The sequence below is a fragment of the Sus scrofa genome, chromosome 1, assembly GCF_000003025.6.
Source record: "Sus scrofa isolate TJ Tabasco breed Duroc chromosome 1, Sscrofa11.1, whole genome shotgun sequence".
Lineage (NCBI taxonomy): Eukaryota > Metazoa > Chordata > Mammalia > Artiodactyla > Suidae > Sus > Sus scrofa.
Window position 1 is genome coordinate 137,261,016 of NC_010443.5, and position 25,488 is coordinate 137,286,503.

The 25,488-nt window shown below is 45.2% G+C and overlaps 1 protein-coding gene across 3 annotated transcripts in view; it reads right to left on the reverse strand.

Annotated features, from left to right (window-relative positions):
* Window positions 1-25,488, reverse strand: part of FAM169B (family with sequence similarity 169 member B) — a 98,130-nt gene that overhangs the window by 61,945 nt on the left and 10,697 nt on the right. For 2 of the 3 annotated variants that reach the window (XM_005659772.3, XM_021098326.1), the window contains exons 2-3: window positions 17,127-17,260; window positions 13,088-13,187 (exon numbers count right to left, since the gene is read on the reverse strand). In XM_005659772.3, coding sequence (XP_005659829.1) covers window positions 13,088-13,187; window positions 17,127-17,260 — 234 coding nt within the window. The remainder of the gene's footprint in view (window positions 1-13,087; window positions 13,188-17,126; window positions 17,261-25,488) is intronic. The other variant, XM_021098324.1, reaches the window with a different exon arrangement.

Sequence of the window (25,488 nt, forward strand, 5' to 3'; positions counted from 1 at the left end):
CAATTAACATGGAATAAAGAAGAAAATCCCAAACAATAGCCAAAACACAGTGCTGTCACTGCAAATAGCCCTTCAATCTGTCATGGCCCAAGGAAAACAGAACTCTCTTCTCCATATGTAGCATGGAGCTCTCTTAGTTTATGTGAAGTTGGGTCCTGCTCAACCTGGGGACCACCTGACACTGGCCGAGCTTACAGGGCCACATGGGCACCTTAACCACCAAGAGGAGCAGGTATTCAAATCGAGGCTGAGTTTTTGGCCAGAACTCTTTTTCCCCCAAACTGTCAAACCCACTTAAGCGGGACTCCTCTAATTGGCAGGTGGGAGAATGGGACCCATTTCAGGCTTAGGTCTATCTCTGCAACATCCAAAAAGCAAATACAGACTTAAACAAAAGTTAACGTCCACAGGATCATGGGAGGCTACACCAGTAGGTGCCTGCTAACCAGGTTATTCCTACAAATTTGGGGTACAAGAGTCTGTGGGGTTCCTCACACTTCAAAGCCAGAAAAACTGCAATTACTTCCCAGATTTTACCAGGTTGGCAAGCCTCTCCTCCCATCATATTAGCTTGGTTTTTACCAGAGATACATAAACCACTTCACTGAGTCATGAGGATAGTGGATAGGCTCATTCAGCTAAAAAGAGCTGGGTTAGGAGTTCCCACTGTGGCTCAGCAGCAACAAACCCAACTAGTATCCATGAGGATGAGGGTTCAATCCCTGGCCCTGCTCAGTGGGCTAAGGATCCTGAGTTGCCATGAGCTGCTGTGTAGGTCGCAGACACGGCTCAGATCTCGTGTTGCTGTGGCTTTGGCGTAGGTTGCAGATTCGACACAAAGAGACCAAAAAAAAAAAAAGAGAGAGAGAGAGAGCTGGGTTAGCTCTGGGTTTAGTCTCATCCTTCCCACTCTCCAGGAAGCCAGATCTTTCCCTTCAAGGCACACTACTAGGAGCTGTTCCAACCAGGTCCCTTCTGGAGGTCAGAGATTCAAAGCTCCTCCCCCTGCCCCAAACCTGGGCAGCCTGGCCAGAGGTAAAAACATCCCAGAAAGGGCCTCCCAGTTCTGCAAAAGTGCTCTGGGCACCTCAGGAGCACACCTCACTTTCCACCCACCCATCCATCTTGACCCACCACCCACCTGCCCCAAATGGAGCACAGTGAAGGCCTGGCCCTGCGCCTGCCATGTCGCAATCCACCATCCCCCAGCCCATGACAGCCACTGGGAAGGTGGCTCCACAGCGGCTCTGGTTTCATCTGAATGTTTGCCTTGGCTCGTGCTGTCTCTGCAGGCCTAGGATGGGCATGCTTTTCCAAGAAAAAATCATCATTTTTCGATTCCCTGCTTGTTTTTCTCAGGGTGCACATGACATGCAATCACCAAAAAACCGTAAATAAATTAGCAGCAATTTGAAGGCTGAGTGTTATGCTTGGTCACAAAATGTCTTGGAAGTGAGCTGGGGGTATAGATGTTCCAATCAGGGAAGTCAGCATGTGGTAACACACACAACAAACAACCTTCCCTCCATCCTCCTTGTCCCCAAGGACCCTGCTTTCTGCTTCTCAGCCCTGCTGCCTCCCCTGCACAGGGAGTTCACCACACACCCTCCAGGAAATGACAGAAGGACTGCAAAGTGATATGCACCTGGGATCCAGGCTGATGATCAGACCCTTCCTCCAATTCGACAACCCAAAGACCCTGCAGACATCAGCTCAGGTAGCCCTCGCCTCAATTTTTTCCTTCCGCATCACCCAGAACTGCTGGCACCATCACTAAGCCCAGCCTCCCTTTGCCATCACCTCCCAGCCATCCCAAATCCGGTTTCCACTATTTCACCAACCCATATGCTTTCCACCAGGCAAGCTCTCAGCATCTCTACTCTGGGTGCTGACAGTCTCCTGAGGACTTGACATTTGTCCTCTCTTCTCTCCATCCTCCCTTCTGATCATGAGTAAGGCACTCTGTGAAGGTCTGAGATCCAACCCCAATCCCCACCCATCCTCCATAACATCACCAGCATCTTGCTGACACCCCTTACCAGGCATGGGCCAAGAGCTGTCATGAAAAGACTTTGTGAAAGGAGATGTTCCCATTGTGCCACAGCAGAAATGAATCCACCTAGTATCCATGAGGATGCAGGTTTGATCCCTGGCCTTGTTCCATGGGTTAAGAATCTGGCATTGCTGTGGCTGTGGTATAGGCCAGCAGCTGCAGCTCCAATTCAAGGCCTAGCCTGGGAATTTCCATATGCCACGAGTGTGGCCCTAGAAAATCAAAACAAAACAAAACAAAAAAAATTTTTTTTTGAGAAAGGGAACTGCAAAACCATCAAGAAAGGGTCAGTGAGACTCAGGGCCAGACTGCAAGGTGGGGGGCTACCTGGGCTGAGGAAGATCTGCTTTCTGGGTTGCCTGTGCCTCCACAGGTGCTGCTTCAGGTCCAAAGAGCCCAGCTTTGCAGCGCAGAGGAACGGCTGTGTGACAACTGTGTGACCACCAGTGAGCCTGGACAGCAGAAGGGGGTATCAGAGACCCCAGTGAGTGGTCAGTGGAGAACTTCTCAGACCTCCCACCCTATGTTGGCCAGATAATCTCTTCCCTGCCAAGAACTCCATGCTCCTGCCTACCCTCAGCAATATTCAAGATTCCTCTTATTCTGGAAACTTCCCTAGTACGATGGCTTTAGGTCTCTTTCATTTGACTCAATTATAAATTGCCATTTTTAATCAGTCTCTGGACATTTTTTGCCCTGCCCTCTGATCATCTGACTGCTGTGTTTTATATGGGGGAAAAAAAAGTCAAACAGATATTGTCAGAAGAACTGAAAAAATTCTAACAAGTTTCCTAACAAGGAATACAGGAAGAGATGGTCTAGGAAAGGCTGGAGCCTGCCGAGAGGGCTTCCATCAGAACAGCTCAGATGTTTGGAGTTCCCGTCATGGCTCAGCGGTAATGAACCTGACTAGTATCCCTGAGGACGTGGGTTTGATCCCTGGCCTCACTCAGTGGGTTAAGGATCAGGCATTGCCATGAGCTGTGGTATAGGTCACAGACACGGCTTGGGTCCCCCATTGGCAGGCCGGCATCTGCAACTCCAATTCAGCTCCTAGCCTGGGAACTTCCCTATGCCATGTGTGGCCCTTAAAAAAAAAAAAAAGCTGCAAGATGTATGGGAACAACATGGGGAATATAACCAATAATTCATAATAACTATAAACAGAGCACAACCTTTAAAAATTGCAAATCAATGTATTGAAAACTTGTAGTTTATGTAATATTATACAGCAAATGTACTTCAATTGAAAAAAAAATGTCAAGTGTAAAGGATGAAAGAGGCCCCTCATAGCCAAAGTCTCCAAGCCCAGCACAATCCTGTAAGATCAAGGTAGGAAAAGCCAAACACTGACTCAGTTTAGGCAGGCTGGGAAGATGTTCAAGGCAATAGGCAAGCTGCCTGAATAGGACAGCCAGACTCAGAGGGGATTGCCCAAGGAAGAGACACGCCTTAGCTGGAGGCTGTAATGGCCACAGAGGCTCCTTTTCACTGGGAAAGCAAAGGGCCTCCAAATGAGGAGCAAGACTTGCAGCTGGAAACAGTGGAAAGGCAAAGGAGGCGTTAGCTGCTTCAGAGAAGCACAAACCTCTAGACTCAGTGAATGGACATCCCAGGGGCCAGGAGGTCCTGCAAATGTGATCCTGAAGTTGTAACCCTGAGTCTCTGAGAGCATGGGATGCAGGAGGGGGGCCAGAAAGACACATGAGTCAGTGCTCTTCTAGTGCATGAAGGGAAGGTGCAGATCTTGGAACTAGTGCCTGGTTCCTTGAGCATCCCCTCCTAACAATAGTCCAAAGTGAATTATGAAAGATGGCCCAGGAGTTCCCTTCATGGCTCAGGGGTGAACAATCCCGACTAGGATCCATGAAGATGTGGGTTTGATCCCTGGCCTCACTCAGTGGGTTAAGGAACTGGTGTTGCCCTGCGCTATGGTGTAGGCCACAGACATGGCTTGAATCCAGTGTTGCTGTGGCTGTGGTACAGGCCAGCAGCTGCAGCACTGATTTGACCCCTAGCCTGGGAACTTCCATATGCTGCAAGTGGGGCCCTAAAAAGTGGAAAGAAAAAAAAAAGGCCAATAAGGACCCTCTCAAAAAAAGACTGAACTTAAAAATCAGCATGAATTCACCAAGACCAGAGGAAATAAACTGGCCTCACTCCCTTATCTGAGTGTTCTAGGCTAATGTTAGGAAAATAAGTAAACATAAGTCATTTTAATTTCAACAGCACAGATTTCCCTCCATTCTTAACTGTAGGCATGCATTTCATAAAGTCTCCTAACTTACATTTTATGAACATCTCTTGAAATCTCCAGAAATGTATTCTAAATAATGGGTTGTGTGTGTGTGTTGTGGTATAATAATTGCACAATTTTTTTAAAAGGTGTTTTTTTAATTATTTGAATTGAAAATAAGGAATGAACACTTCCAGAACTTCAAATGATATTAACTACATAGCCAGAAGGAAAAGTTAATATAACTGGATGAAACTCTTCAAACAAGCAAAGTTTTCTTAGATTTAACACCAAAAGCACAAGCAACAAAATAACAAAATATAAACTGGATATCACAAAAATTTTAAACTTTTGGGTTTCTAAGTTCACCATCAAGAAAGTAAAAAGATAACCCACAGAATAAAAAAGTTCTTGTAAATCATATCTCTGATAAGGGGCTTGTATCTAGAATATGTAAAGAATGCTTACAACTCAATAATAATTAGTAGACAAATAACCCAATGTAAAAGTGGGCAAAGAATCTCAATACATAATTCTCCAAAGCAGATATTTAAATCAACTGGCCAATGAACACTTGAAAAAATGTTCAACTTCTTTAGTCATCAGGAAAATGCAAATCAAAACCACAATGACTCCTTGACATTGGTCTTGGATGATGATTTTTTTGGACTTGACACCAAAAGCAAAGGCAACAAAAGCAAAAACAAACAAGTGGGGCTACATCAAACTAAAAACTTCTACACAGCTAAGAAAACCATCAACAAAACAAAGGGGCAACCTTAAGGATAGGAGAAAATATTTACAGGTCATATACTTGATAAATGGTTAAAATCCAAAACATATAAAGAACTCACAAATCGACAGCAAAAGGCGGGGGGGGGGGGAGACAGAGGATCTATGTGATATTGTGATTTATAATAAGAAATACATATATTTGGTCTTCCTCCCACTTCTGGCTCAGTGCTCCTAAAACCCTAGGAATTTCTGAATTGATCGAGAGCAAAGAAGGTGACTCTTGTTATGTTAAGCGACGTTTGGACTCATGTTAGGATGGGGGCTGGTTGCCAAGAGAACCAATCATGAGATTGGAGGGTTGGCATTTTCAGTCCCACCCCTCCTTTCCAACCTTTGAAAAGGGAAGCGGCCCTGGAGGTTGGACCAGTTGCCAATCAATGATTTTACCAATCAGGGCTATGTAATGAACCTCCATAAAAACCCCAAAGAACAGGGTTCGGAGAGCTCAGGTTGGCATGCACCTCATGGAGGTGCACCTGGACGGGGTGTGGATGCTCCATGCATTCCCCACAACTTGACCCCTCCATCTCTTTCATTTGGTTGCTCCTGAGTTATATCCTTTTATAATAAACCAGTAATCCAATATGTAAAATATTTCTCTGAGCTCTGCCAGTCACCCTAGCAAATTAATCTAATCCAAGGAGGGAGTCACAGGAAACTCTGTTTATAGCCAGTTGGTCAGAAATACAGGTAACAAGCTGGGCTAGAGACAGGGGAGTCTTGTAGGACTGATCCTTTAACCTATGGAAGCTGATCAGGTAGTTGAATTGAGTTGAATGGTAGGACAGTCAGCTGGCGTCTGGAGAATTATTTGGTGCTATTAAAAAAACAGCCCCTTCAACACATTGGAAATTCAATCTCAGAACACATTTAATCTGAGTAGACATTTTTTCAAAAATGACATACAGATGGTGAGCAGGTATATGAAAAAATACTCAACATCACTAGTCATCAGGAAAATACAAACCAAACCACAATAAAATATCACTTCATATCTATTAGAGAAGTTATTATCAAAAAGACAAGAGAGGAGTTCCCTGGAGGCTTACTGGTTAAGGACTTGGTTTTGTGATCATTAAGGCTCAGGTCACTGCTGTGGTATGGGTTCGATCCCTGGCCCAGAAACTTCCACATGCTGTGTGGGCATGGCCAAAAAAAAAGAAAAAAGACAAATGTTGGTGAGGATGTGGAGAAAAGGGAACTTTTATGCACTGTTGGTAGAAATGTAAACTGGTACAACCATTATGAAAAGCAGTATGGAAGTTCCTCAAAAGTTTTTAAATAGAACCATGCCACGATTCAGCAATCCTACTTCTAGGTATTTATCCAAAGAAAACAAAAACACTAACTTGAAAAGATATACGCATATACATCCACACAAAAATCTGTACATGAATTTTCACAGCAGCATTATTCATAATGACCAAAAGGCAGAAACAACCCAAACATCCATTAATAGATAAATAAACAAAATTTGGAGTTCCCGTCGTGGCGCAGTGGTTAACGAATCCAACTAGGAACCATGAGGTTGCAGGTTCGGTCCCTGCCCTTGCTCAGTGGGTTAACGATCCGGCGTTGCCGTGAGCTGTGGTGTAGGTTGCAGACGCGGCTTGGATCCCGCGTTGCTGTGGCTCTGGTGTAGGCCGGTGGCTACAGCTCCGATTCAACCCCTAGCCTGGGAACCTCCATATGCCGCGGGAGCGGCCCAAGAAATAGCAACAACAACAATAACAAAAAGACAAAAAGACAAAAAATAAAAAAAAAAATTTAAAAAAATAAAAATAAATAAAAATAAAATTAAAAAAATAAAAAAATAAACAAAATGTGCTAAACCCATACAATGGAATAGTATTCAGCCATAAAAATAAATGAAATACTGAAACATACTACAAAACAGATGATCTATGAAGGCAGACATATAAAGGCAATCATATATTACATGATTCCATTCACAGGAAATGTTCAGAATAGGTAAATCCACAGAGAAAGAAAAGAGCCTAAGGCTGAGGAGAACAGAGGAGTGGAGTTGGTTTCTTTTAGGGGTAATGAAAATTAAGTGTGCACAACTCTGTGAATATCTAAAAACCACTGACTTGCATGCTTCAAATGGGTAATTGCATGTTATGTGAATTACATTCCAATAAGTCTGTTTACTTACACAGATAAAATGGGAATAAAAGTAGTCCATCTTGTGGGTTCAGAACAACTACATGAATTTGGAGGATGGAACCATGTCTTAATAATAAGTCTGTGTTGGGAGTTCCCGTTGTGGCGCAGCAGAAATGAATCCGACTAGGAATGAGGTTGTGGGTTTGATCCCTGGCCTTGCTCAGTGGGTTAAGGATCCTGCGTTGCTATGAGCTGTGGTGTAGGCCAGAGGCAACAGCTCCAATTAGCCCCCTAGCCTGGGAACCTCCATGTGCCACGGGTGCGGCTCTAGAAAAGACAAAAAAAAAAAAAGAAGACGAAGAATGTTCTGGAGTTCCTGCTGTGCCTTAGCAGGTTAAGGAACTGATGTCTCTGTGAGGATGCAGGTTCGATCCTTGGCTTCACTCAGTCATACGGTTGCGATGGCTGTGGCTCAGGCTGTAGCTACAGCTCTGATTTGACCCCTGGCCTGGGAACTTCCATGTGCCACAGGTGCAGGCACAAAAAAGAAAAAGAAAGAAAGAAAGAAAGAAGAAGAATGTTCTAATAGAGCTATCCCAGAGCAGAATAGGCTCCCCCAGGGTATAGAGGCCCCCGACCAGAAGCCGGTGCCCTAGACACAACCATCCTGATTCTGACACATTCAGACACCACCTTCTTACCCCATCATGAAAGAAGCATCATTGCTATGATTATAAAAATAAACCTTACAATGACAAATCTTTCAATTCTAGCTAAGGGTGCACATCTAGGAGACTTATTTTCTTCCTTTCTTTTCTTTTTCTTTTTCTTTCTTCCTTTCTTTCTTAAATGAGATTAACAAGTGTTAGATACACATTAAAGGCATATTAGTAGGAAATAAACTCTTTCCTTGATATATTTAATATTGAAATAAAATGCAAAAGATCATTCTTTCTCTCCTTCTGAAATTTGGTTGTGCCACCTAAAATCATCTTGGAAAGCACCAGGCCTAATGATCTAAACACCCTTTCAACTGTGAGCTTCTGGACCCCTGCATCCCTTCTCTCAAGATAAATAGCCCTAGTTTCCTCAAGCCTTGTTCAAATGGTTTCAAGCCCTCTCATCCCCCCGGTTGCTCTCCATGGATAAGCATCAGTTTGTTTCAGCTGCGGCCTGAGCAGCAGCACAGAGAACGGAGCCATAATTGAGCTGGAACATTATCCTTCCATTATCACAGCCCCAGGTCAGGTCTGCTTTCCAGCAGCCCACTTCAATGCCTGGGCTCACTGTGCTTCTGAGGAAGAGCATAGCCACCTGTTCCTTTTAATCCATGTGGTGTAGAGGCATGTGCTCCCCAGCCCATCCTTGATCTCTGGCTGCTTTTGGATGGACTGCATGACATTTATCCAACAAGGCAGTTTTGGGTTAGCAAAAAGAACAATGGTCTTATAATTAGAGTGGTGCAAAAACAGACTAGATTGCCCTAGTGTGATGTGGCCTTCCTCTCCGTGAGGTGTGCGAACAGAATCCATCAGGGAGGTAATTCTGCTGCTGAGTTTGGCCAGCAGTTGACAAGAAGGCCTCCCATTCTGAAACCCTGTGCTACTGTGACACAACACTCAAAGACAGAGAAGAACGCACCAAGGTACACCATGACAGAAGAATACCGAGTCCATGCCTATGCTCTCCCATAGATGCTTTAAAGTATCGGCTTTTCTGCCACAAAATCATTTAATTCTCACAACCACCTTGGGAAGATGCTAAGATGGCTCCATTTTGCAAATGACCAAACTGAGGCTCAGAGAGGCCAAATCACTTATGTGGGTCGCCTGGTCCATTGGCAGGGCCAGGATGCCAAGTCTGCGGGATCTGATGCCCAAGTCCTGGTTCACCTTATTCAACTCTGCAGCTCCCAAGAAGAAACGAGAAAAGCCAGAGGCCATGAGTGGATGGGAATGTGGGATGCTGGGATAAGCATCTTAATTTAATATAGGAGATAAGAAAAGATAACTTTCTTGATGAGAGGAGTTTTTTCTTTAATCTATGTAAACACTTGAGATCAATTAATAATTTTAAAATAAGATGAAGAGCAAAACAAGGGGAAATAAATGAAAGATAAAGCCCTGGGGAGATACAGAGGCAACTAAGGAACGGAAGCTCTCAGCAGCCTTTGGCTGTGTCCCCTTGGTGACATAAACCAGCCTCCGATTAGAGGAACAGTCAAGCATGAGCCCCGCAGGGAGCAGCCAGAATAAGGGCACGTGTTTCTCAAACCACCTTCATGGAAAGCACATCCCCAATTCCTTGCAGAGGAAAGCTGGAAAGCTGTGTTCCAGGCATATCTCGTTTCACTGCATTTCACTTCAATGCATTTTTTTTTTTCAAACAAATTGAAGGTTTGTGGCAAACCAACAACAGTGTCATTTTTCCAACAACAAGTGCACACTTTATGTCTTTGAGTCACATTTTGGTCATTCTTGCACTGTTTCAAACTATTATTATACTGCTAAAATTATTATGATATTTGTTATGATGATCTGTGATCAGTGATTTTTTGATGTTACTATCACAAGAAGATTACAATGACTCAATGAAGGTTCAGATGATGGTCAGCTTTTTTTTTTTAGCAATAAAGTATTTCTCATTAAGGTCCGTACACTGTTTTGTTAGGCACCATGCTATCGCACACTTAAGAGACTACAGTATGGTGTAAGCATAACTTTTCTATGCTCTGGGAAACCAAAAAATTCATGTGATTTGCTTTATTGCAATATTCACTTTACCGCAGTGGTCTGGAACCTCCACAACATCTCCGAGGTTTGCCTGCACTCATATCCTCACAGCAGGCCATTAACTGCTTGCCACAGGGGAATTCACAACTCCAGGATGTTTTTCATTCACTCACAGGGTTATCAGAAGTTACCATGATTCAACCAGTTTATCAATAATTAACTCATACACAGGCTTATCAAACATCTCTGATCCCTTTAGCTTCCATCTAACCACACAGACACACAGACACACACACACACGCACAGAGGCCTTCACAAATATAACTGCTGGAGGAAGATGACAAAGGAACAGGGGATCATCTTCTCAATGGTCCCAGCAAAGCACAGGTGTGGCACATGTGTCAAAGCCATCAGGAGCCTCTATGGTACTGTCGGCTGCTTCAGGGTCCACATACTTCAAGCTACAGGAGATGAATTTATGGGAGTTCCTGTTGTGGCTCAGTGGTTATGAACCCGAGGATCCACGAGGGCGCAGGTTCAATCCTTGGCCTCACTCAGTAGGTTGAGAATCCGGCATTGCTATAAGCTGTGGTGTTAAGTCAAAGACATGGCTCGGATCCTGCCTTGCTGTGGCTGTGGTGTAGGCCAGCAGCTGCCGTTCCAATTCAACCCCTAGCCTGGGAACTTCCAGACAGCCAGACAGCCCTAAAAAGCAAAATAATAAAATAAAAAATAAAAGGAGAGAGACAGGAAAAAAAAAAAGACATGCATTTATGTATTGTGCCTGCTTCAAAATACCAGATAAAAGGGCATGAGGTGTGGACAATACCTATGCACTTTTTGGAAATCACCCAAAGTTGCCACAACCACCATAGGTCCCCAGTAGCAGGAAAACACTTGGAAATTTTATTTATAAAACACAGCTAAATATAAAGAAAGGTCCGGAGTGAGATTTCTTGGAGCTTATGAATATTTATGATAATACATTCTTGAAAACAACCAAGAAATTAAGTACAATAGAAATAGGAAACAGATTTTAAGAGTCAGTCATATGTTTACATTATGCAAATTGTAGCTAAAGACCTATAATCAGAATACTGTTAAATGCCAAAAAGAGGCAGAGGGGAGGGCTGCTGATATTTGGACATTTTCTTAAAATTGGCAAATGATATTTTCAGAGTTTTTTTGACAATCTGTTCCCTGAGGAATGCCTGTGGGCACATCCTGTTCCTTTCACTAACCTGGTGCTAGAGTCACAAATTCGAGGCAATGTCAGAGGCCTGGGGTTATCACAGCCCCTTTGTTCAACCATGGCTTGGCCAGACAGTAATAGGAGATGTCCCAAACCTTGACCAGAAAGCTCTCACACATCGCTCAGCCACTCCCAGCCTTGGAGCAATGGGGAGGTGTTGCCGATGTGCCCCAAACTCCCAGACAGTTGGCTTAGCACACTCAGGTCTCAGGATAAGCAGCAGGAGAGGCATTAACAACAGTCTGTGTGCTGAATAATGTCCCCTGGTCAAAGGATGTCACCATGGGATTTGTGCACCCAATGAGCAGGGCATCCTCAGACTACAAACCCCAGACGGACCACAGAGTGAAAGGCAAAAGTCCATCTTCAGGGGAGCCAGAGAGCCGACAGAGACCCCTTTGCAAATTGCAGTTAAAGACCTATAACCCCAAACTTTCACCAGACACCAAATTATTGAAAAGGGGCTGGATGTCCCATTGTGGCGCAGCAGAAACAAGTCCGACTAGGAGCCATGAGGCTGCAGGTTTGATCCCTGGTCTCACTCAGTGGGTTAAGGATCCGGCATTGCCATGAGCTGTGGTGTAGGTCACAGACATGGGTCGGATCTGGCGTTGCTGTGGCTGTGGCAGAGGCCAGCTGCTACAGCTCTGATTTGACCCCTAGCCTGAGAACCTCCATATGCCACAGGTACAGCCCTAAAAAGCAAAAGAAAGAAAGAAAGAAAGAAAGAGAGAGAGAGAGAGAGAGAGGGAGGGAGGGAGGGAGGGAGGAAGGAGGGAAGAAGGGACGGAAGGAAAGAAAAGGGGATAGCTCACTGAGAGTGGGTTTGTTTTTTTCATTTCTTATTAGGAAAGCAATACATGGGAATTGCAGGAAATCTGTAAAACACAGAAAAGTATAATAAAGGGAGAAAAATTTCTAAATTGGATTGAATTTAATTTGGGAATCCCTTGAATTTAAATTGGGAGGGGTGGGGGACTTTGCTTACAGCTCACTGGTGGCCTGGGCTCCAGGTGGGCTGACAGGCTGGAACCCTTCTCTCTCATCACACCTCACACTGCTTACTGCCACTAGTCCCAGACCCTTACCCTGTATGCAACTGGGGCCCTCCACACTCCTCACAGCACTCACTCCCAGAAGGTGAAACTGGTCACAAACAGACTCCTCATAATGCAGAGGAAGAATAAATAAGTTACAGATTACATAAATGTCACCATCAGAAACAAAACCCCACCAGATCATCACCTTGCACTGTGTGGTCCTGCACTGTGTGGCCCTGGACAAATTGCTTGGCCATTAGTGGCCTCATTTCCTCATCTGTCCAGCAGGGATAAGAATGGTCCCTGTGCGTCAAAGGGCTGTGATGACACTCCAGTGAAAGGGCTCCACCCTGTGCACGCAACCCCTACATGTTATTAATAAGAACAGCCAATGCTACCCTCAAAAGCAGCTCTGAATACTGTCACTGTGGACAAGTGCTTAGTGTCTTTAAAACAGAAATCAATGCATGTGTCTATAAACAGAAATCACAATGCCTTACTGGATCTCTAAAAGCTGGAGATAAAGCAGTTCTGCCTTAATGTTCTTCCAAGCCCAGCCTAAAAGTACAACCATCATTTCTGAGCTATTTGGCTCCTTCAGTTGTAAAAAATTAAATAAAAATCCTTGTTTATTAAATTCATTAATAGCTACTAGAGTTCCCATCGTGGCTCAGCGGAAATGAATCTGACTAGCATTCATGAGGACTCACTCAGTGGGTTAAGGATCCAGCATTGCCACGAGCTGTGGCGTAGGCCAGCAGCTCCAGCTCCAATCTGATCCCTAGCCTGGGAACCTCCATATGCCGCAGGTGCAGCCCTAAAATAAAAGACCAAAAAAAAAAAAACCACAACACATTAATAGCTACCAACCTGTCTTTGTGTCCTGGGGATTAACCAAGACCAAGATTTTATGCCGAGGTTCATCACGGTGCACAGTGCAAAAGCGAACAGATGATGCATCAAGTTTCACCTGAAAAAATAATAAAATCACCATTTTGTTCTGTCATCATCATGAGGGCACAAGAAACTGCTTAACAATTAATGAGCACGGTATTCCCTGGAAAAGGTTAATTTGACAGGATGGAGGCAATGAAAATGGAAACCTTACCCACTCTGAGCTATACCCAAGGGCAATCCGGCAAAGGCCCTTCCTCTGACTCCCACTCAGCAAACTCTCGCTTCCCCTCACTCGCCTTCCATCTCCTCAAGTAATGACTAAACGCTTCCTCTGCTGATGCCCTTGCAGCCTCTCCTTCCACTCTCTTTCTGCCCCAGCAGCCTTATCCACCTGAATCCCCCAGGCCTCTGCCTGCAAAAGCAGAAGACCACATCCCAACCTTGGCCCCACCTGCCAAGCCGGCCTCGACTGTCCTCCTGCAGCCATTCTCTGCAAACTCTGGGCCAGCCTGTGTCCACCCACGATGCCACTCAGGTGGCTTGTGCCCTGGCTCAGGTCCCTACAGGCTCAGCCCTGGCTCTGAGTCAGCCCCAGGGAGGACATCTTCGGTGTCGGCACCTGTTTGCCCACGAACGTGGGGGATACAGGCAGCACGTGCGAGCCTCTGACGCTGGGGCTGCCCCAGAGTCTTCCCTCAAGCGCCCACATTCCCAGTCCTCTTCCCGGCCATCAAATCCACTGCTCTCAGCTCCCAACGCAAAAGGTCAACATGTTCCACTGCAAAGCGTGGCGTGAACACCAAGCAAAGCAGGCAGGTTGCTTGGAGAAGTTTACAGCAGGCCTCCATGGTTTCAGAGAATTGTTTCTTAACCGACTGTAAACATCTTGGTGCCTCCCCGTCTTCAAGTCACCTTGAGGAAGGGTCACCAAGCTGGCCTTCCAAGGTGGTTATATGAAGTATGGTTCACTCATCAGATGGCCATTACAAGGCCACTAAAAACAATACGTACAGGGACTTCCTGTCATGGCTCATCTGCAACAAACCTCACTAGTATCCATGAGGATGTGAGTTCAATCCCTGGCCTCATTAAGTGGGTCAAGGATCTGGTGTTGCCAGTGAACTTCGGTGTAGGTCAAAGACACAGCTCGGATCCCAGGTTGCTGTGGCTGTGGCACAGGCCGGCAGCTGCAGTGCTGATTCAACTCCTAGCCTGGGAACTTCCATATACCGCAGGTGTGGCCCTAAAAAGCAAAAAACAAACAAACAAAAAAACCATATTTACAAAGCATTGTTTCAACATAGAAAGAGGCTTATTACAGATAATATTGTATTCCAAGAGATCTGGATGTTACAAAAGCAGGAGTTCCCTTCATGGTGCAGCAGTTAACCAACCCAACTAGGAGCCATGGCCTTACTCAGTAGGTTAAGGATCCAGCATTGCCATGAGCTGTGATGTAGGTCACAGACACAGCTCAGATCCCATGCTGCTGTGCCTGTGGCATTAGGCTGGCAGCTGTAGCTCCGTTTTGACCCTAACCTGAGAACTTTCATTCAGGTGCGGCCCTAAAAAGTTAAAAAAAAAAAAAAAAACCATGCCCAGAAATAAAATCCAATGGAAACATGTCAAAAAGTTCATAGGAGTTAACGTGAGTGATCTTATTTTTTCTGTCCTTAGCTATAGTTCCCAAACAGTATACAATGAGCACACATTGTTCTGTAACCAGGAAAAAAGTATGATTGTATCTTAAATATAAGACAATTTCAAGAGTGAAAACAGAGTTAATTATGAAAAGAAAAGACTGATTTCAGGAGGATGAGAGTGATGTAGCCTGATTATCCTCATCTTTTGTCTTTTTTTTGTTTGTTTAGAAAAATTTCTCTGGGTTCAAAAAGAAAAGTTAAATTTACTAAAAGCAATGAGGAGATCCACCATTATCCTAAATCAGACTATTTTGAAACCTGCTACATGGTAGGAAATTGCTATCATTTCTTAATTAATTGGTAAAATAGTAGGAAACCAAAAGATTGTTTTCAGGACTTATTTTTTTAGAAGGGGATAAGTGAAGAGGTAAGAAGTCATTTCAGCATTTCTAGCACATGAAAACAACTTAATTTTATGGAGTGGCCTGGTGGCGTAGCAGTTAGGGATTCAATGTTATCATTGCTATTGCTCAGGTTCAATCCCTGGCCCAAGAACTTTCGTATGCCACAGGAAAAGCCAAAAAAAGGGCAACTTAATTTTATTTATTTTCTTTTTATGGCCACACCTGTGTCATATGGAAGTTCCCAGGCTAGGGGTCAAATCAGAGCTGTAGCTGAGGCCTACACCACAGCCATGGCAACACTGGATCTGAGCCACATCTGTAACCTATGCTTCAGCTTGTGGCAACACCAGATCCTTAACCCACTGAGTGAGGCCAGGGATCAAATCGGCATCCTGCATCCTCACAGATGCTATGTCAGGTTCTTAACCCACTGAGCCACAACGGGAACTCCAGGCAACTTAACTTTAATAACTTTTTTTATTTAGTTTTTGCTAATAACACTAAAGTATTCACTTACTGAGCATACTATCTATTAGGGTTTTTTTAAGTAATGTAAACCATAAATAAGCATGAAATAAAAGCAAATGACTGCAACTGCATCCTAAAGTACTTCAGGGATAACTCTGGTATTTCACCACACTTCTCAGATTACCTAGAATTCCCCACACTCCCTCCAACAACCCTGCAGTCCACCAGCCTGGCAGCTCCCTCAGAGTAAGCCCTTAACCTTGACTGAGAGCTTGCTTGCCTGCTGGTTGAGCTGTCACTAGGGGGCGCTGAGAGCCTGTGAGTACAACTGCCTCTCTGGGCAGACCAGCTATGAGGAATCAATCACCCAGGAGAACCAGAGCCCTCTAGGAGTTGATTATAAACCAGCATCTCCAAAATCTCAAATCTCAAAATCTCAAAATCTCAAAATTTATATAGCCACACTATATAAATTGTACAAGTCACTGTTTTAATTAACTCTGGAACAACTTCAGTATAATGAGATAAAACCTTCTCCTCCTCATCCAGCCAGACAGCAACGATTTCTGGTATGAGCAAAATCTTCTATGTATAAAACAAGAAAATCTTGTCTCTTTCAACAGATCAGCCTCAAATCTGAAAGAAAGGTGACCAACTTAGGTACGGCACAAGTTATATATTTTTTTTATTTACTTCAGGGAGAAAAAGTTCTTAAAAATAACACAATTTTTAAATTTCATCCACAATTCCACCATCCTAAACAAATAAACAGTTTCCATTTTTCTCTGTTCTCTTCCAGTCCATATTTAAAATGCAATATTGGAAGTTCCCATTGCAGCTCAGCAGTAACAAGCCCAAATGGTGTCCATGAGGACAAGGGTTCGATCCCTGGCCTCACTCAGTGGGTTGTGGATCCAGCATTGCTGTGGCTGAGGTTGAGGCTGGCAGCTACAGCTCCCATTCAACCCCTAACCTGGGAACTTCCATATGCCATGGGTGCGGCCCTAAAAAATAAAAAAATCTTATCAGTGATAAAAATCATAATTTATATAACTTCATTCCAGGTCACAAAGTTTTCAGATGAAATCAAAACTTAGAGACTAAAGAACAGAAAATTCCTTCATTTACAAATGGGAAAACTGAAGCCACTCAGGCAATACACACAGCATCTCATTTAACCCTCATAAACACTGTATGAGGTAAACACTGAGATTTTCACACTTTCTGAGAATAGCAAGACCAGAGAGGTAATGACACATGCTCAAAATCACACAGCTATTGTGAGGATTTACAGCCTGCTGTCTGGCTGACTGCCTTGCAGAACTGGACCCTCCAGACCCCAGAATCCCAATCCAGGATTTCTTTTGCTTTTCATAGTGCTATTATTCTAGGACTCACTCCAGAAGGAATTTTTAAAAACACTCTTTCACTAACATTCTCCTTTCTAATAAGTTAGATCTTATAGAGCTCACTGGCAACAAGGAAGATCACACATACCTGCTCCCCAGTGGGAAGCGAGAAAACCTCTGGTGAGGGCCGTGCTCCTTCCCCAAGTGAGGCAGAGTAAGCCAGAGCCACTTCCCGATACCCCACAGGGTCATCTTCCAAAACATCCACTGGGTAAATGCCTGCTGGGGGAAAAAGAAGGCAAGAAATGATGTGAGCTTTACTCTTCTGTTGAAAGAAAGGTCACTTATTTCTTGAATACGAAAAGAAAAAAATCAGCCAATTGAACAACTTGTTTTAGAAATTATGGTCACCTGTTTATTTAAGAGAGCGAAAAGCAGTGCAACAGCAGGCATGAAAAGAAAATAGAAGACATTCCTGTCAGCAGGGCTGGCACCAACCCCAAGGAGATACGAAGTTCAATGTAAACTCTTTTAGGCCACTGCAGAACCCTCCTTCCACAGCCCCAAACCATCGGATGGTTTCCCAAGTATTTTCCAGTAGGGTCAGCCACCAAGGCCAAGGTACAAACAGGTACCCTGAGAGCTAATCCTAGCTACGTAGAACCTTGATGACTGTGACAAAATCCAGCATGAGTTATTCATTTGACAGCTTATATGCACTGTGAGGTTAAGATTTGCCAATCCTTTCCTTTAATTGTTCTATTATAAGAGAGGGTTTTTGTTTGTTTGTTTGTTTTGTTTTTCTGCACCCAAGCATGTGGAAGTTCTCTGGGATGAAATCCACACCCCAGTTGCAGTCTGTGCCATAGCTGTGGCAGCAACCGTGGATTCTTAACTTGCTACATCGCAAGCGAACTTCCTCATAAGAGAGTTTAAATGTACTAGTTAGTATGGATTATAAAACTACCTGTGTAATGGGCATACACAAATAAACTATTGCACAGATTAATTTGCAAGTCACCTCTTTGCTCTACGCAGCATCTCTTCCTTATCACCAAACTTTTAGAGGAAAATTATATCCTCAAAAAATCATACAAATTGAGAGCATCCAATTCAGCTTGGAGTTGGTAGCTGGTCATCCCTTGCTGGCTCATCTCTGCTTGGCACATTCCCTCAGTGGGAGGGGGCTCTGCAGCTCCTGCCCTTCTGTGGACCCCTCCTCTGATTCACCTCTGAGCCCCCTATGGTGGGGAGGGTGCCAGAGCAGCTATCTCTTCCCCCTCCTCCTCTGCCTCCTCTTCCTGTCCTCCTCCTCTGCCTCCTCCTCTACCCGCCTCGTCTTCCTCCTCCTCCTCTGCCTCCTCAAGAAAGATAAGCCTGAACATAAATACCCACTCAAATATCAGCTTCCTACTTTCTCTCAGAATCTCCAGCCCTTCTGCCAGCCACTTTTCAGGGAACAGAGACTGCCCTCAGCAGCAAAAAGTTTCATGTCTTCAGCCCACCAAGTTCGCCTATGATGAATTTGTACTGCTGTTGATGAGTTCCTGGGGGAAGTGCTCATTGAAAACAGAGGCTGTCAAGAGCAAGGGTGCACCAGGCCTCAGTCTCTGCATGAGCCTCTCCCCGTGTCCCTGACTTTCATGGTGAAAGGGTCATGGGCACACAAAGAGCTGAGTAAATACATTCTCCCACTATTCAATTTAAGTATATGAGTATGAAATCTGTACCCTAAAATGGCAACTCTAAGTGCACTGATAACAAATCTTTCAAATAAAGACATAAAGAAGTAACAGTCCATTCACTGACTGTGAACAAGTTAATGATGAAGCTGAGGAGGGTGGGCCTGTTTCTAAAAAAAATTGTGCCTCTACATAGTGGGCATATTCGGCTGCCAAGGGCACACACTTGGGGGGGGGGGGTGCGTGTATGTTTTCTCTCTCCACACACATACATTCAAGGAAGCCCAGGCTCCTTCTCACTACAATCAGCCAGGGACCCCTCAGCAACAAATCAGACACAGCCCGCAGGCTGAACCAGTATGCCCTCCTTACTCCTCACTGGGACCTCTGAGCATACAGGGCAAAGCCAGATGAATCCAAGCCAAGCCATTGGCTCCTTATTAGGGACCACTTCAAACCTGTCACTAAACCCTCAGCTTACATCACCTCTCTCCGGTCATCCTGATGCTCTCAGTTCAAGGCCTCAGCATCTTACAATAGCCTCTGGCCTCACCCCCTCTGCCTATCCTACCTCCACCTGCCACCAATTAAAATAACTGCAGCTACCAGGGGAATGCTGAGTGCTCCACACTTCCTATGTCACCAAGTCCAACCTAACTCCCATTTACAGATGAGAAAATTGAGGCCCAAAGAGAACTTGGCTGGTCAGTGGCAACACCAGGGCAGGAAGGTCTGATTTCAAAATGTATAAAACACTCAGATGATGTGAGTGACCTCATCAAAACAGTGTCCTCTGCCAAGCCTTGAAGGTCATTTACAATTCCATGCCTCCTCCCCCTGCAGCACCCCTACTCCCCAGCTCCTTCTGCTTGCCATCTTCAAGGCCCGTCTCAAACTCCAGCACACCCAAGGGCCTTTCTGGAGCCCCCAAAGACAAGGGCTCTGTGGGTCAGAGTTCTGTGTTCGAATCCAGCTAGGTCCAGAATGGGAACTGATACACCTTGGCCACCTCCCCCATCTTGCATTGCCTCACACACCTGAACTCAGCCTTTCACAGGACTCAACAGGCCAGGCAGCCTCACCCCACCAGGAACATGAAGAGCCCCACCAGGCACACTGAGTGCTTCCTTCTGAGTGTTCCTCTCCTGCCCCCCCACCCCCACCCCACACACAGACCTCTCCCTACACCTTTCCCATTCTGAGCACTTCGGAAATGTGGATGGTTGTTCAGCTGAGCTCGCTATTCAAAGTGCTATTCATCTAGCTGGTCTAGTGGCTTCCCACAGATATGAAAAAGGATTCAGTGCACATTCAAATAAATTAAGAAAAACATACTGGGAAGTGGGCTGTTTCAGCCCTGGGATACCTAACTGGTGCCACATGCATCTCCCAGGAGAACAACTGCAATAGCTACTTTCTCCAACCCTGCCCCGGGGGAACGCCATTTAAAGAGCAAGTAAAAACCCCACCTCTTTTACCCTCTGGTGCTGGCCCTGTGTCTTGGGAGAGACGGTAGTCAGAGCCAGGCTTTCAGTCCGCCCCCATGAGGTTGAGGGCTGACAGAAGAGCCTTATCAAGACGTGCCCCACCACACACAAACAAGCAGAGACCCCTGGTGACAGGGGACTGGGAGGACACTGTAACCCTCCAGGTTCTCCGGAAGGGGGTGCGCTGGGGGGGTACCTCACCCAGGACCACTGGACCCAGAGGCCTCTGACTGGTGCCCCCCTCAGGTGCCTGGTTCTCCTGACTCAGCTCTGGTCAAGAGTCATCAGGAGAAATACAGTGAATACAATTCTTGAACACCACGAAATCACTTCCCCAGAAGCTGAGACCCACTCCAAGATCCTGGCTGACAGAATCCCCTGGGCACTCTGGCAGGTCCCTGGAGGTTTTCTCAACAAGAAGCCCCTGGCACAATCAATTATCCCCAAGCCCTGAGACCAGTGTCTGCTTCAGGCCTGCCTCTGAGGATGAATTAACCCTCCACAAAGAGGACTTCAGAGATCTCAACACTCCCAGGACTACCCAGGCCGAACCCACACTGGGTTCCCCTTCAAAACCTCCACGGTGGGCCAGACCCCCGAGCCCCCCACCCCACCCCCACCCCCGCCACAAGGGGTGAGGGACGCGGCGGGGTGCAGGGAACCTGAGGCCCTCCAGCCTTTTGGGTTTTAATTCCTTCTCCTCTCGCTGGGGGAAAACGCCTCATTGGAAAAGTTCGGGCAGATTCCCTTTTACACGGAAAATGTTTGGGTTAGCTTTCTGGAAAACCGGGTGGGAGGGGGAAAAAAAGGAGATGCTTGAGGCAGGAAAGGGGAGGGGGTATCCAATGCTGGCTGGGAAGGGAGACCCCCCTCCCCAACCTGGGAGGGAGAAAGCAGGCAAGCAGCGCGCGCCTGCGCACGCACGCACACACACACACACACACACACACGAACACACACACACAACCCCGCCTCCATCGCAGGGAGGAAGCCCCCCACCCCCACCCCAAACCGCAAGGGCACATTTGGGCCTGCACAGGGGCCCTCGGGAAGTAAACAAGTCTGGGGCGTTTTACGCATGCGCGGGAGGCCAACCTGGCCGCCACTCTGGTGATGGAAGGCAGACTCGGGCAGGGGCTTCCAGATGTGAAACGCTAACTGGCTTTAATAGCTTGAACCGAACAGGAAATATTTTTCCAAAGCCAAAAGAATGTAATCTTTTCAGTACAATGTAAAATGCTTTTATGAAAAAAGGCACACCGTTGAAATGATAATTCATTGCAGACTGTAAAGAAACCAAAATCCCCCAACGAACCCGGAATTTAAGAATTTACTTTAAACGCCTGTTGGCTGTAGTCAACCAGAAAACAAAAGCAGAGATCGATCTTAATGCATTCTTCAGGGGAAAAGGCTGACTTATTCAGGATCTTCGTACTATAGCTTAAGTTTTCAGGGCTTCATGAATGGCCTCCACGCCCTCCTGAGCTTGTCCACTGCTGCTCCAGCCAGGTAAGGCCTACTGTTCCAAAGCTTTCCTCATGCTTTTCGGTCCTCCCAACGTAAACAGCAAAGCCAACAAAGGAAGGCTTTGAAAAGAAGCAATGCTCTGCACTTATCCATTCAGCATCCTTTGCAGAATATTATTCTCTCCAAATACCACCTCACCCCAAAGATTAGGAAAATTCTTTCACTTTAGCAAAGTGCAGTTTTTCTCATATTAGACTATAATTATGAGAAACATTAATAAAGAGGTTTTAAATTTTACGATCCCCACTTTTTAAGAATTTCAACTTTACTGAAAGCCTCTGTCAGTAACTGCATGGCATAGGTCACTGGAAAAACTGGCTGTGATCAGAGTTGACATTCTTTTTCTTTTTCTTTTTTGCTCTTTAAGGCTATAACCATGGCATATGGAGGGTCCCAGGCTAGGGGTCAAATCAGAGCTGTAGCTGCTGGCCTACACCACAGCAACACAGGATCCAAGATGAATCTGCCACCTATTCCACAGCTCATGGCAACACCAGATCCTTAACCCACTGAGCAAGGCCGGGGATTAAACCTACATCCTCATGGATGCTAGTCAGATTCGTTAACCACTGAGCCATGACAGGAACTCCGAGAGGTGACATTCTTGAACTACAGAAAGCACAATTCTTACTCGTGATAATATGTTAAAACAATTTTTTATGCTTACTTTTCTTTATTTTTCACATAAGCTGTCTGGTTATTTTCTTTGCAAATTAATTTTCCTCTAAAGGAACTTAATGGAAGAAAGAATCCTTACCATAGAAGAAATCTTCTGAGGGGGTTTAAGTGCCTAATTCTGAGCTTAGCAGAGAGCTTGGAGACTAGTATCTAACCAGAGAGAGGGCATCAGACAAGAAGTATATGAACCCAAGTGTTTTGCATATCCACGGCAGTAGGGTAGTGTCTAAAGGGAGATTTCCAAATGCCACCTTGATGGCTCAGAATTCAGCACCAGGAATTCATCAGGGTTCCTGATATCTAGTGAGGCATGCACTTCAAAGATGCATTTCAAAGGTGTATGCTTCAGGAGATCCCGTTGTGGCTCAGCGAGTTAATGACCCAACATTGTCTCTGTGAGGATTCGAGTTCGATCCCTGACCTCATTCAGTGGGTTAAGGATCCAGTGTTGCTATAAGCTGTGGCAGAGGTCACAGATGCAACTCAGATCTGGTGTTGCCATGACTGTGGTGTAGGCCTAAGCTGTAGCTCGGATTTGATCCCTAGCCCAGGAGCTTCCAACTGCCTCAAGTGCAGTTGTAAAAAGAAAAGAAAAAAAAAATGTGCACGCTTCAAGGAAAATCAGTATTCACAAATGCAAACTTCATCCCAACCCTCCAAAAGCATTCACCATAGGATGCCTTAAAACTGAGAACTACTCTTAACATAAAGTATGATTCCATTTAATTTTTTTAAAAAGGAAGAGGACCATTGCACACAGTGAGAAATACCCACAGTTGTGCAAGGCAGTGTCTGGGGTTTATTTAATATTGAAGAATGCAAGGTTCAGGCCTTCCCTTGGATCATGGCTCAATTTCATGCAAATATCCTGTGGAACACTTCCTTCACAAGATATGATGTGGAAGGAGGTGTCTGAGGCCAGCAAGTATGGAAAAGAGGACCACCTGTGACACTCAGAGCTCACTGCTACAAGTTCTATGCACCTATCAGCTATCAGGACATTTAGACATCCTGCAGCAATGGGATTTGCTTAATCTAGCCTTTATCTCCCAAATTGATTTAACTAGGAAACCCCAGTCCCAGAATATTGACTGACAGATGACAAATCATTCCTTAGAGAAGTGTGCTTTGACATAACATCCAGGCAGGGGGACCCATGACTATCAGACAGGCAGAAAACAGGCAAATGCCTGGAGTTCAAGGACCATGGGAAAAGGGGTCCATGGTGTCAGCAAAGCAATCTTCTACAGAGAGGAGAGGAGAACAGAAGGTGAAGCAAATACACACTTGGATATTTTTGTTGGGTTTTGAAGAGCATCTGATTGCCAAAATATTCTTAGCAAAAGAATTGAAAAAAAAAAGTTGGAAGACAGAATGCAGAATATGTTAGAATTTCTGAGCAGATGAGCAAAATTGTCAGGGAAGGAGGAAGCGCCAGGAAAGGTCTGCAGGTGGTAGCAGGAGAGGTTTCATTACCAGTAATTGACAGGGAGCCTGTTGCTCTGTTATCACAGATTTAGTATTGGCCAACTTGCAACTTGTCATTGCCTTGGCTGAGAATAAATCACTTGTCCTAAATCTAAGATGGTAAAATATGCAGATAACTTGATGTGCCACCCACACGAGGATTTATGTAATCCTAATTGCTTTTAATATGAAGGTCTTGTAATCTGAGCATTGGTGCCTCTTACTCTTAGCAAATGATACCAAGAATAAAATGATTGTTCCCCCTGAGAAGGGGGATGAGGTGGGACTGAAACATACTGTTCCTTTTGCATTCAAAGAGGTATCACACACATTTGGGGACAACTGTGGAGCCCTATTTGGGGCAGACAGGCGGAAATAGCATCTCAAATATCTGCTTCCTCGTGAATGGTAACAGAAGAGGGTTCCTCACCTGACACAACTGTAGGAAGCTCTCAGGTCTGCCGCACCCCTGAACTTAAGCCGCTCTATCCCATGGGGCCATCATTACGGTGCCCTATGAGTGTAATCTTTACCAGGAAGGAAGAGGGCTTTGGCATAGGCTCAGGAGAACATGGAAAACCTGACTCTTTATCCTGAATTAATTGACCAGGAACTTGTAAAAATACCAAACCTCAGTATCAGTAACACCACCGCAACATGTGGTGGCCCTGAAGCTGGTGGGAAAATGCTTCAGGGGAGCAGTTGTCCATCATGGAACCAAAACCCTAAACCACACAGCACACAATGGGAGGAAGAAAAATAATTCGTCATCATCATTAAGCTTTTATCCATTAGTCACAGAATGACATTTCTCAGAACTTACCCCCAAACTGTAGTTGTTAATGGACTTCATAAATTTTCCTCCAGAAATCCCATCCCTATATGTGCATCTATTACACTGCAAACAATATTATTTCTAAAGAGGACCAAAACTGGGTTTCTATCTGGCATGCTTGGACCCATGCAAAGCAACAAGTTGAAAGTAGACTAGCCCCCATTCTCCATGGCCCAGTTCTAGATTAAGCCAGTGCCCCCTGCTTTAGCCCTGGCCATCACACATGGAGAATGGATGGAGAAGAATGGAATTACCTTAAGCCTGGATGATGATTCACTTAGGGAAAGTGCAGTTACTTCCAGTATCTGGAAATGTGTTAAGAAAGCTACCTTTTTGGGGGGGACTTCCTGTTGTGGCACAGCAGAAATGAATCCAGCTAGCACCCATGAGGATGTGGGTTCTATCCCTAGCCTCACGCAGTGAGTTAGAGATCTGGCATTGCCGTGAGCAATGATGTAGGTTGCAGACGTGGCTTGGATCTGACGTGGCCAAGGCTGTGCTGTAGGCCAGCAGCTGCAACTCTGATTCAACCCCTAGCCTGGGAACTTCCATATGCCATGGGTGTGGCCCTAAATAACAGTGAAAAAAAAAAAGGAAAGCTACTTTGGCGGGGGGCACACCCACAGCATGTAGAATTTCCTGGACTGGAGATGGAACCCACACCACAGCAGTAACCAGAGCCACAGCAGTGACAACACTGGATCCTTAACCATTAGGCTACCAGGGAACTCCAAAACACCACATTTTTATAAAGGCACTGGATTCTGCCAGGTAAAACTACAAAGTAGACAAAGAAATACCTACCAAATACAAATATTTACATCTAAGTAAGTA